General features: G+C 45.6%; 1 protein-coding gene across 6 annotated transcripts in view; it reads left to right on the top strand.

The window, feature by feature from the left end:
* Positions 1–270: 270 nt before the first annotated feature.
* MTMR14 (myotubularin related protein 14) overlaps positions 271–11,621 on the top strand; it is a 44,680-nt gene continuing 33,329 nt past the window's right edge. For 4 of the 6 annotated variants that reach the window (XM_070776259.1, XM_070776258.1, XM_019984781.2 and 1 more), the window contains exons 1-3: positions 271–575; positions 2,236–2,384; positions 8,424–8,532. In XM_070776259.1, the coding sequence (XP_070632360.1) occupies positions 420–575; positions 2,236–2,384; positions 8,424–8,532 (414 nt within the window). In that variant the 5' untranslated portion in view covers positions 271–419. The remainder of the gene's footprint in view (positions 576–2,235; positions 2,385–8,423; positions 8,533–11,621) is intronic. The other 2 variants (XM_019984780.2, XM_019984779.2) reach the window with 1 other exon arrangement.

Raw genomic sequence — 11,621 nt, 5'->3', positions numbered from 1 at the left:
TGGTTCGTTCCACTCTTCCGCGGTCTTTCCGTGGTTCTTTCCTCCTAGTTCCCGCGCTGTCCACCTCCCCCCACGCAGTCCCAATGGTTTAGCCTGACTTTCCGGAGGAAACCCCGTGGGGCGGAGCAGGAGGTTTCTGCGAGTGGCCGGCAGTCCCCTCCCCGGAGACCACTTGGACCGCTCCGCGTCGGGGGGTGGGCGGGTAATCTTGGGGCAGGACGCGAGTCTTGGGCTCCGATTGGTCACTGCCGGAGTAAACATCCGTCTGGGTGGGGCGGGACCGGAAGTGGAAGGCGAAGGCGGCGGCTGAGGCGGCTGTGGAGATTCTGGACTTGTACTTGGTACCTGCAAGTGCCATGTGCCGGGCTGAGCCGCGCTGAGGGGGCCGCGGGGCGCTGAAGGGGACGGGAGGCTGGGCCATGGCTGGCGCTCGGGCCGCCGCTGCTGCCTCGGCGGGGTCCTCGGCTTCTTCGGGCAGCCCACAGCCACAGGAGCCAGGACTCGGGGAGCTGCTGGAGGAGTTCTCCCGGACTCAGTACCGGGCCAAAGACTGCAGTGGGACGGGCGGCTCTAAGGTGAGTACGGAGCAGCAGTGAGCAGAAAGAGAAGGTCCCTGCCTTGGGAAGTAACTGAGGAAAGGCTGAGGTCAGGGGTGAGAGGACGGAAAGAGAGGGAAGTTCCCAGAGTCTGGACTTGGAGAGTAAGGGTCCGGGTTTAAATATCGAAAAGAGGAACTGGGGTCAGAGTGAACCAAGGAAGGACGACATTTTGGTTTGAGACAGAAAGGTTGGAGGTCAGGGATCACCCCTGAGAGACCAAGTTCAGAGATTAGAGAGGGGGAGCTGAAGGGAGGGGATAATTCTCTTGCATCAGGTATGGGGACAAAAGCCCTCAAGTCTACTTTTTAAAGGCTAGAGGATTTCTGCAAGTCAGATAGAGATTAGAGTGAAGGTGCTGGAGGGCTGGTGCAGAATTGAGCAAAGAGGTAAACCGAGTTGTGTTGCCTCCTTAAACAGTCTCAGCATGACTTAGAATTGGATCCATCCCTTTATTTCCTTCTCCCATAGAGTAGGAAGACAAACCACACTCTCTATTCCTTTATCAAAAGCAAGTCTTAGTTCCTCTGTTTTTCTACCCTTGGGATTCCCTTCAGTCTCCTTATTGCTAGACCTGGAAAGCTTCCAGTGTGGTCACGCCATTTCCATCTTAGGCACTGCCTGGCAGTCTGATGGGAATCTTACTGACCCTACCATCTTTGATTCCTCACGTTCTTTCGGCAGGTTTAGCATCAGGTTTTCCAGTGAAATTCTCTTCCATGCAGGGCCATGAAACTCTGGTTTGGCTCCAGACCATCAGCATCACCTGGGGTGTTTATTAAAAATAAAGGTTACTTGGTCCCACCCAGTCCTACTGAGTTAGTATTTCTGAGGTTGGGAACCTGGAATTTGTAATTTTTAATAGGCTTCTTAATGATGTTCATGTCCCTTCAAGTTTGAGGATTCCTCATTCCTGTGAGTTTTTCCCACCCCATTGATCTTTTGGGTGGTTACAGGGTCAGTGGTTTTCCTGGGCCTCTTTTCATTTTACACACGCATGAAAATCAGTGTTGTAAAAAGTTATGTCTGACTTTCACTCCAGCTGGCGCTAAACTTTCTGATCTTTTGCAGGCTTGTTGAGATGTTGCGGGTTTTATGTCCTTCTTCTATGGGGCCTTTCCCGAAATTAGCAAAATAAGAGCAGTTTTAAGGGAGCTGTTCCTTCTATTTCATAAGCAAATTGTAAGGAGACACCTTTGTCTGCAGCTTCTACTCATTACACTAATTAGAGCTTCTGGGTACTGTTTTATGACTGGAGAATTGAGAAGCATCTGGAGCCAAAGGAAGATAATGTATTGATGCTGGTTAAAATAACCTAGAGCAAAGGTTCTTAATACTTAGGGCCTGTGGACCCCTTTGAGAATCTCGTGAAAGGTGTAATCCTCTCTTTGGATGCCTAAGAAACACAGTTTCACCACAACATTGAGGGCTTCAGAGTCCCTCCCTGCCCCCACCAAAGTTTATTACATGGGTTCATGAACTGCACGTTGAGGGCCTATGACCTAGCAACAGGTCTCTTCCTTGTATTGCATTATAATTATAGAGGGAAAGGTTATTCCCAGAGATTTCTCCAGGGTGGGACCCGCCTAATTCTGAATCCCAGAATCTTCTTTATGTTCATATCTCCTCCTCTGTGCAGGTTGAACGCATTGAGAAGAGGTGTCTGGAGCTGTTTGGCCGAGACTACTGTTATAGTGTGATCCAGAATGTGAATGGGGATATCTGTGGCCACTACCCACAGCACATTGTGTTCCTGGAGTATGAGAGTTCGGAGAAGGAGAAAGACACGTGAGCATCATGTCACCAAGGCATCCCCTTCTGGGAAGGCCTTGACATCTCATCCCCAGGGTCAGGAAAGTCTGTCATTGGGCAAGGCAGACTCGCTTTTCCCAGATGTTAAGCCTTGTTGGCATCCTGATAGCACAGCATAGAAGAAGAAGCTGAAAGTCACAGTCCTGGTCTCCTATTTTACTCCCACCCTATCAGTCATTGTCCTAAGACAGCTGACTCCATGCCCCACCTCCCTAAACCTCAGCGTTTCCTTTTTTTAAGAGTGAGTGGGAGGTATGCTTTGCGGACATGCTTAAGGGTATGTACATGTATAGAGCTTAAAGGTCAAAAGCTTAAAGCTTGAGGTCAGTGTACTTGCTGACTGCATCACTAACTTGGGCAAGTTGTTGAACTGCTTTGGCTCTTAGTTTCCTCATCAGTCTCTATCTCTATTTACAAAAGTGACTAGTGCAATCCCTGCTGATAAATGGGACTATTCCAAGCTTGATGTGTGTGCTCTAAGAGTTAGAAATAAGTGCTGCTGTATATTGAGGACCTACCAAAGCCCGGGTGCTTTTCTGTGAGGTAACAGTTCACCAGGTACTAGTGACACAGAGCACCCAGCACAGGATGCAGCCCGTAGGCAGTAAGTAAACGGTAGCAGTTGTTGGCGGAGAAGGCAGTGGCACCCCACTCCAGTACCTCTTGCTTGGAAAATCCCATGGACGAAGGAGCCTGTTAGGCCGCAATCCATGGGGTCGCTAAGAGTCGGACACGAATGAGTGACTTCACTTTCACTTTTCACTTTCATGCATTGGAGAAGGAAATGGCAGCCCACTCCAGTGTTCTTGCCTGGAGAATCCCAGGGACGGGGGAGCCTGGTGGGCTGCCGTCTATGGGGTCGCACAGAATCGGAAACGACTGAAGTGACTTAACATAGCAGTTGTTGGACACTGATAAGTGATCAGACTTATTACTTATAAGGCTTATAAGTAATAATAAGTACTTACAAGAGGCTTATAAGGCTCTAGGAAGTGCTTTATGTTGATCTCAAAGTTTGTTCTGCTAGACTTCCTGCTTGCTGTTGATTTTAAGGGAATTCCAGGAGGTGTTGCCAACAATATCTGAAACTCTGGCCCCAGGGAAGCACTGTTATGAGAAAGGCTACAGTAGAGTCATTCTACGGGGTGCAGCAGGCCATCATTGCTCACAGCACTGCTCAGAGCTCACTGGCTAGAGATTCTCAGTCCTAGGTTCCAGAGCCACTGAATCAAAATCATGGCATAACAAGATGGCCCATACATACATAGAGGCTGGAGAAGTGCTGCTGTAGACAAGTTGGGGAGAAGGGTAGATCCTGCCTCGTGTGTGTGTTTGGGGAGACCCTGTGGTGGAGATGCCTTTCAGCTGGAATTGCACAGACAAGTAGAAATGTCCCTTAAATGTCCCTAGTTAGGGACTAGCTTGTATAGGGTCTTGATCATTGGTCCAAGGAGTGCAGACTTGTGGGTGTTAGTGGTTCTTGGGCTAGTACCCTCTGAGCACTCATTGAAATCACAGATTCCAGGGGCCCTAAATGAGAATTTCTACATCACAGAGAGCTTCCTAGATGACTCCTTTGCTATAACCTGGAACCACAGGGAGCCAGAGAGGGCTTTCACATAGACAAATTTGCTCATGTGTAAGATGGGAGACATGTAAGTGTGCCTTCTAACCAGGTCGAGGTGGCGTTCCCTGAGAAAAAGGAACTTACTGGGGGAATTAATTGTATGTAGATCATAGCACGTGTATGCCTGCCTCTTCTTTCTATCACTGCCAGGAAGCTTCCACTTTGCCTAGCAGAGTCTCTCTTTCCAGGCCAGGACCACCACAGTATATCGCTAACCCTAGAGGAGTTATAGTCTGTTTTTACTTTTCACTTCTTGCAAGGCCTCAAGGTGATACTAAGTGGGCCATGTCTGTTGAAGAGGGAATATGTGCATGTGTAGGTGAGAAGAAATAGAACTTTTTGCTTTACATGCCTGGATTTGGTGTTACTATGACACTAGTTAGACTGAGTTGCACAGGGTAGAACTGGATTCAGGAAGTGGTTTGGTTCTATTAATCCACCTCCCCAGTTTAGCCCGTCATCTGGGAAGAGAAGCCTGGATGGGGCTGTCTGAATGGCCAAGATGTGTGTTTATCAGCAAGACAAACTGCTGCCATGGGCCACATCTCAGGGATCTAGTTGGAGACCCTGCCAGAGATATGAAATCCTTACCTTTAGGTCTGGTCGGTAACACAGACCAATAAATGAGCAATGATTGTAACAAAGGCCAGAATTAGGGCAGGTATAGGTGAGGCATTGGGAGACAAAGTTAAAATCCTGCACTTGATAATTCCCACTGGTATGTGAGCGTAGGGTAGGGGGGTTCCCTCATACCACTGATTTTCAAACATCAGCTGTGTGTTCTACAATTCAACTCAACTCTGACACCATCTACCCAGAGATAGCTTCAGATCTTACAGGTTAAGGGCTCAGTCCCACAAGACAAACATAAATACATAGCCCAGTTTCATTCCTTCGAATAAAAGTATCATGTGTCAGACACAGCCCAGTGCTTAGCATGTTAAGAGAAAGATTCTAAGGCCAAGAAATAATAAAAATAAAAACAGGAACCACTGAGAACAGAAACTGCATTGGTTCTTTGAGTAGGGGACCCAGGACAATAAAGCACCAGCTAGCCTAATGAAAAAAGTGTGCCTTCCTCCACATAAGACTGCCCAGAACCCTGAGGCTGAAAATGCTGGCATGTTCTCTCCTTCGTTTTTGTGGAGCGTTTGTTGAATGGAAGTATTTAGCCTGGGAGACTCAAATGCGGTTTCAAGGCATTTAGAGCTGCTGGTGTGAGCTCAGAGTCAGTTAAAGCAGTGCTGGGACTTCCGAGCTCCCAGTGCAGGGGGCCTGGGTTCAATCCCTGGTCAGGGAACTAGGTTTTGCCTGCCATAACTAAAGATTCCCACATACCTCAATTAAGATCTGATGAAGTCAGATAAATAAAAATAACTTTTTTTTTTAACTCAGCAGATAGTGCTGATCTCATCTGTGCAAATGACCTGGGGCCACCAAAAGGTGGGAGGAAGACTAATGTAAGCAGTATTATGTGTATTTTGTTTTATATTCTCTTGGCATCTGAGTTTAATTAGGCAATTATTTTGAACTCAGTTGCCTTTTTATTTCACAGAATGAGGGAAAGGTGGTAGAACTTGGTTTCCAGTGAGCCATGTTTTTTCTAGGGCCTGACTGATTGGCCTGTGCCAGCTTCCCTGGTAACTCAGCTGGTAGAGTCTGCCTGCAATGCAGGAGACCCCAGTTCGATTCCTAGGTTGGAAAGATCCCCTGGAAAAGGGATAGGCTACCCACTCCAGTATTCTTGGGCTTCCCTCATGGCTTAGATGGTAAAGAGTCCACCTGCAATGCGGGTGACCTGGGTTCCATCCCTGGGTTGGGAAGATCCCCTGGAGAAAGGCATAGCAGCCCACTCCAGTATTCTTGCCTGGAGACTCTCCATGGACAGGGGAGCCTGGTGGGCTACAGTACATGTGGTCGCAGAGTTGGAGATGACTGAGCAACTAAGCATAGCACTCTGTACGTACTGTGAAGAGGCACTCCAGCCTTCTTCCTTCCTTCAGAAAAGAAAAAAATCTTGGTCGTAAAAATAACATGGGGACTTCCCTTGTGGTCCAGTGGTTAAAACTCTGAGCTTCCACTGCAGGGACCACTCACTCCCTAGTCAGGGAGCTAAGATCCTGCATGCTGCACACTGCAACCAAAAAAACAGAAAGAAAAAGAGTCTTATGTAGTCACTTATCTATTTGAATTATGGTAAAGATGTAATAAATTTGTGATTTAAAACAAAATGCTTAATAAAAATGGGGAAAAAGTCTTAAATCATACCTTACAGAAACATACACCATGGAAAGTTTAAGTCCTCTTCCTTTATCCTCTTGTTTTCTTTCTACAATCACCAAACTTGGTCCAAGTTATTTTTTTATTATTATTATTTTTTATGCTTCCTGTACCTCTAACCTGTATCCCTAAATAAGAGGATTTTTCACTGATTATTTCTTCAAATAATTTTTCTCTCCCTCTCTCTCTCCTCTTTCTGAGACTCATATAATGCAAATGTTAGTACATTTGATGTTGTCTTAGGGGTCTCTTAAGCTCCTCTCATTAAAAAACTTTTCTTGCTGTTCTCATTGGGTGATTTTTATTTTACTGTCTTTCAGATTGCTCATCTGTTCTTCTGTATCATCTGATTTGGTATTGATTCCCTCTACTGTATTTTTTATTTCATTTCAGTTATTCTATTATTCGAATCTAATTGATTCTTATTTTTCTGTTTTTTGTTTTTTTTTTCCCTTCGATTTTTTGGATTGGAGAATAATTACTTTACAGTGTTCTGGTGGTCTTTGCTTTACATCAGTGCAAATCAGTCATAATTATATATGGTGGCGTTAGTGGTAAAAAGCCTGCCTGCCAATGTAGGAGACATAAGAGATGCTGATTTAGTCCTTGGGTGGGAAAGATGCCCTAGAGGAGGAAATGGCAATCTGCTCCAGTATTCTTGCCTAGAGAATCCCATTGACAGGAGCCTGGTGGGCTACAGTCCATGGGGTCACAAAGAGTCAGGCATGACTGCAGTAACTTCGCGCACGTGCATGCACAAACATATGTATATATATCTCCTCTCTCTTGAGCCTATCTTCACCTCTACATTCCACCCTTCTCGGTCGTCACTGAGTCCCAGGCTGGGCTCTCTGTGTTATACAGCAGCTTCCCGCTTGTTATCCATTTTACATGTGATAGTATATATATGTCAGTGCTGCTTTCTCAGTTTGTCCTACACTCTCCTTCCTGCTGTTTCCACCAGATCATTCTCTATGTCTGTGTCTCCATTTCTTCTCTTAAATAGGTTCATCAGAACTGTTTTTCTACACTCCATATATCAGGTTTTTATTTGAAGACCTTGTTGTAACTTCAGTTTCAAATGCTCACTTGATAGTAGTTATTTTATTAGCAACTAGGTTGAGAATATATCTATGAAGGCTACTAAGAAATCAGCAGTGTTTTCAGAAGACTATATTTTTATTAATGCCAACAGAATTTAGATATGCTTAAAAAGGTACCAGTGGTGTTTAGGAGTCACTGAACTTACTCATTCTGAAACAGTTATTTGTGTGCACATGTCATGCAATGACACTAGCAGGACTGGCATGTAGGAGGGATGATGCCCTTGGACTCAGCCTGGAGACTCAACCCTTGTAAGGAAGGAGCTTGACTATCTTCCTTTTCCTCCATTACTCTGCATAATCGGGAGAGCTTCCCACTGTTGAACTTCCTGCCTCCTGTTTCTCTTGGAACCAGAAGTTCTTACTGGCTGATGTGGAGCCTTTTGTTAAGACTCAGTGGGTGAATCTGTGACAGTAGACCCTTATTTTAAGGGTGTGCTATAGGTGTGACTGACTTAAACTCATTTCTAAATGTGTTTTTTTGGTGTGTGTTCTAGAAGCTATTTGTGGCCTTGAGAAGCTGGGTGTGTTAACTTCCATGCTTCTCAAGGCCACAAATAGCTTCTTTTTCACCACCTTTGCTCCAGCATTCCCTGCCCTGTTGACATTTTAGACTGTTAGTGTTGGTTGAAATGTTGATAATGTATCAGAGGCTCATAACCATGTGGAATGTGAACTTCATCATATCCTGCCCTCTGAAAGATCACAAAGATGGCCCCGTTATTGCCAGAGGGTCCTCAACATATTTGTCCTACTTTTGGAGTGAAAAACTGAGCACCTTTTGATCTTAAAGGTTTTGAAATCAGGATGATTTCAGTTTTAGTACCTATAATCTAGCTTTTTTTTTTTCTTTTCTTGAAAAGCTTAAAATGTCTGTGATCTAGAATTTAGGAATCTGAGCGTTTATTCGATTTGAAATGAATATTTACACACACACACCCCTAGCGTGGCTTACACAGTACTCATGCACAAGCAGCCTGACCTACCTCTCTTGCCTTGTGTTAGGTTTCAGAGCACCGTGCAGGTGAGCAAATTGCAGGACCTCGTCAATCGCAGCAAGACAGCCAGGTGCAGAGGACGGTTTGTCTGCCCAGTGATCCTGTTCAAGGGCAAGGTAAGACCTCCCCATAGCCTCGCTCTCCCTCCCTTGGAGGTACCTGGCTTAATGCAGAGTGTACAGTTGTCTCAGCAGTGGCCACAGGACTGGAAAAGGTCAGTTTTCATTCCAGTCTCAAAGAAAGGCAGTGCCAAAGAATGCTCAAACTACCGAACAATTGCACTCATCTCACACGCTAGTAAAGTAATGCTCAAAATTCTCCAAGCCAGGCTTCAACAGTACTTGAACCATGAACTTCCAGATGTTAGAAAAGGCAGAGGAACCAGAGATCAAATTGCCAGCATCCATTGGATCATCAAAAAAGCAAGCGAGTTCCAGAAAAACGTGTATTTCTGCTTTATTGACTATGCCAAAGCCTTTGACTGTGTGGACCACAACAAACTGTGGAAAAATTCTTAAAGAGATGGGAATACCAGACCACCTGACCTGCCTCTTGAGAAACCTGTATGCAGGCCAGAAAGCAACAGTTAGAACTGGACATGGAACAACAGACTGGTTCCAAATAGGAAAAGCAGTGCGTCAAGGCTGTATATTGTTACCCTGCTTATTTAACTTATATGCAGAGTACATCATGAGAAACACTGGACTGGAAGAAACACAAGCTGGAATCAGGATTACCGGGAGAAATATCAATAACCTCAGATATGCAGATGACACCACCCTTATGGCAGAAAGTGAAGAGGACCTAAAAAACTTCTTGAGGAAAGTGAAAGAGGAGAGTGAAAAAGTTGGCTTAAAGCTCAACATTCAGAAAACAAAGATCATGGCATCTGGTCCCTTCACTTCATGGCAAATAGATGGGGAAACAGTGGAAACAGTGTCAGACTTTATTTTTCTGGGCTCCAAAATCAGTGCAGATGGTGACTGCAGCCATGAAATTAAAAGACACTGACTCCTTGGAAGGAAAGTTATGACCAACCTAAATAGCATATTATAAAGTAGAGACATTACTTTGCCAACAAAGGTCTGTCTAGTCAAGGCTATGGTTTTTCCAGTGGTCATGTATGGATGTGAGAGTTGGACTATATAGAAAGCTGAGCACAAAAGAATTGATGCTTTTGAACTGTGGTGTTGGAGAAGACTCTTGAGAGTACCTTGGAAAGCAAGGTCCAACCAGTCCATCCTAAGGGAAATCAGTCCTGAATATTCATTGGAAGGACTGATATTGAAGGTGAAACTCCCAGTACTTTGGCCATCTGATGCGAAGAGCTGACTCATTTGAAAAGACCCTGATGCTGGGAGAGATTGAAGGCGGGAGGAGAAGGGGACGACAGAGAATGAGATGATTGGATGGCATCCGACTTAATAGACATGAGTTTGACTAAACTCTGAAAGTTGGTGATGGACACGGAGGCCTGGCATGCTGCAGTCCATGGGGTTGCAAAGAGTCGGACACAACTGAATGACTGAACTGAACTAAACTGACAGTTGTCTTGTTGCCAGACAAGTTAGGGTGGTTACGGGGTGCCTGGTGTGGTGGGAAGCAGGCCAGAGAATCAGACCAGTTCCAAAACCACTTTTTTCAAGGGTGATTCTAGGTAGGCAAGGGATGGTCATAGCGGAGGACTCCACCCTGTGTCCTGGAGCCCTGCTGCCTAGGTTCTGATCCTGGCTCTGCTGCCTCCTGCCTGTGCAAGACCTCCATTTCCTCCTCTGTCAAATGGGAAAAATAATCGCCTACATCACGAGTTTGTGAATAGATTAGATCAGATAAGTTGTTTGTCCATCCTTTCAGTAGTGTAATTTACCAAGTATTTATTGAATATGTATCATATTCAGGCCTTAAGGTACCTCAGCATATATGATAAACAAAAATTTGCACCTTTATCAAGCTTATATTCTATTGAGTGTTGTTAATTTGGTACCTAAATAGGGTCTCATTTCACCTATTTTTAATAATCCTTTGATGTATTAGATATTCCCATTTTGCAGATGAAATGAAGGCTCAAAGTGGTTAAATAACTTCCCCAAGTTTACTTTACACAACTTGAGAGCTGAGATTTAAACTTACTGCAAAACGCCCTCAAGTTACTACACTGTAGCTTGGTGCCACATAGTGTGGTATCAGAGGAACCCACTAAAGACGGGCAGTGGTGTGGACTGACAGGCATGGCCTCATTAAGTGAGCGGGACTAGGCTACGAGCTTTGGCAGAAGAGTGGGAGGGTATCCCAGGCAGGTAGCTGCCTGGGGCGTACAGTGAGGCAGGCATGAGAAAGGCTGGGAGACGACCTGATGGGAGTGAGGTAGGTGGCGGAGCTGAGGATGGAAGGGGCTGAATGCAGGAGGCTGGATGCTGGCTGAGGTGTTTGCATTTGCCAGACAAGCCTCTGTGACTTCCGGACAGGGAAATACAGAATAAAATATCATTTTGAGAAAGATTAATCTAGAAGAAGCAGACCAATAGCTTGGAGGAGGGGAGGAGAGCAGAAATGTCTGCCCTCTCTTCTGTTCATCTGGTAGGTGCCTGTGTGCGCTGTGGTCCTGGCGCCTCTGGGACTTTAGTCCATTCTCCTAGCATGCAGGCAAGGGCTGGGGCACAGCACTGGGAGAGAGAAATGCTAGCCTGATTCCTCTCCTTTTGTGCCTTCATGTGACAGGAGGAGATAGGAAAGGAGAAGCAGCCACAGACTTTCATAGGGTAGGTCTGTTTCCTCTCCTGTGCCAATCTTTCGTAAATGGAGGAAGGGCAAATGTGACAGGTGAGTCAGGAAGCCGCAGACTTCATAGGGTTGGTCTGTTCTAGGGGAAAGTATGTCTGCGAGTAAAGTTCCAGAAATTGATCTTCTCCCATCCAAGTACTAACCAGGCCCGACCCTGCTTAGCTTCCGAGATCAGACGAGATCGGGCGCGTTCAGGGTGGTATGGCCGTAGACAGATCTTCTTAAAGCTTACTTATTCCCACTAGAAATTATGTAGGAAACACTCAAACCAGTACTTCCCACAGTGTGTTCTATAGAACAGTAGTTTAAGGATATGCTTGTGCAAAGCATTCCCTCTCAAATAAGATTGAGAGACATCATACCCTAGATTCACCCTGACCCCCAAGCTCCAGATACAGGAGGTTCATTGGCAAGTGTACGTCAG

Source organism: Bos indicus, chromosome 22, assembly GCF_029378745.1.
Source record: "Bos indicus isolate NIAB-ARS_2022 breed Sahiwal x Tharparkar chromosome 22, NIAB-ARS_B.indTharparkar_mat_pri_1.0, whole genome shotgun sequence".
NCBI lineage: Eukaryota > Metazoa > Chordata > Mammalia > Artiodactyla > Bovidae > Bos > Bos indicus.
Note: the sequence above shows the minus strand (reverse complement) of the source record. Positions and strands in the feature narration are given on the sequence as shown.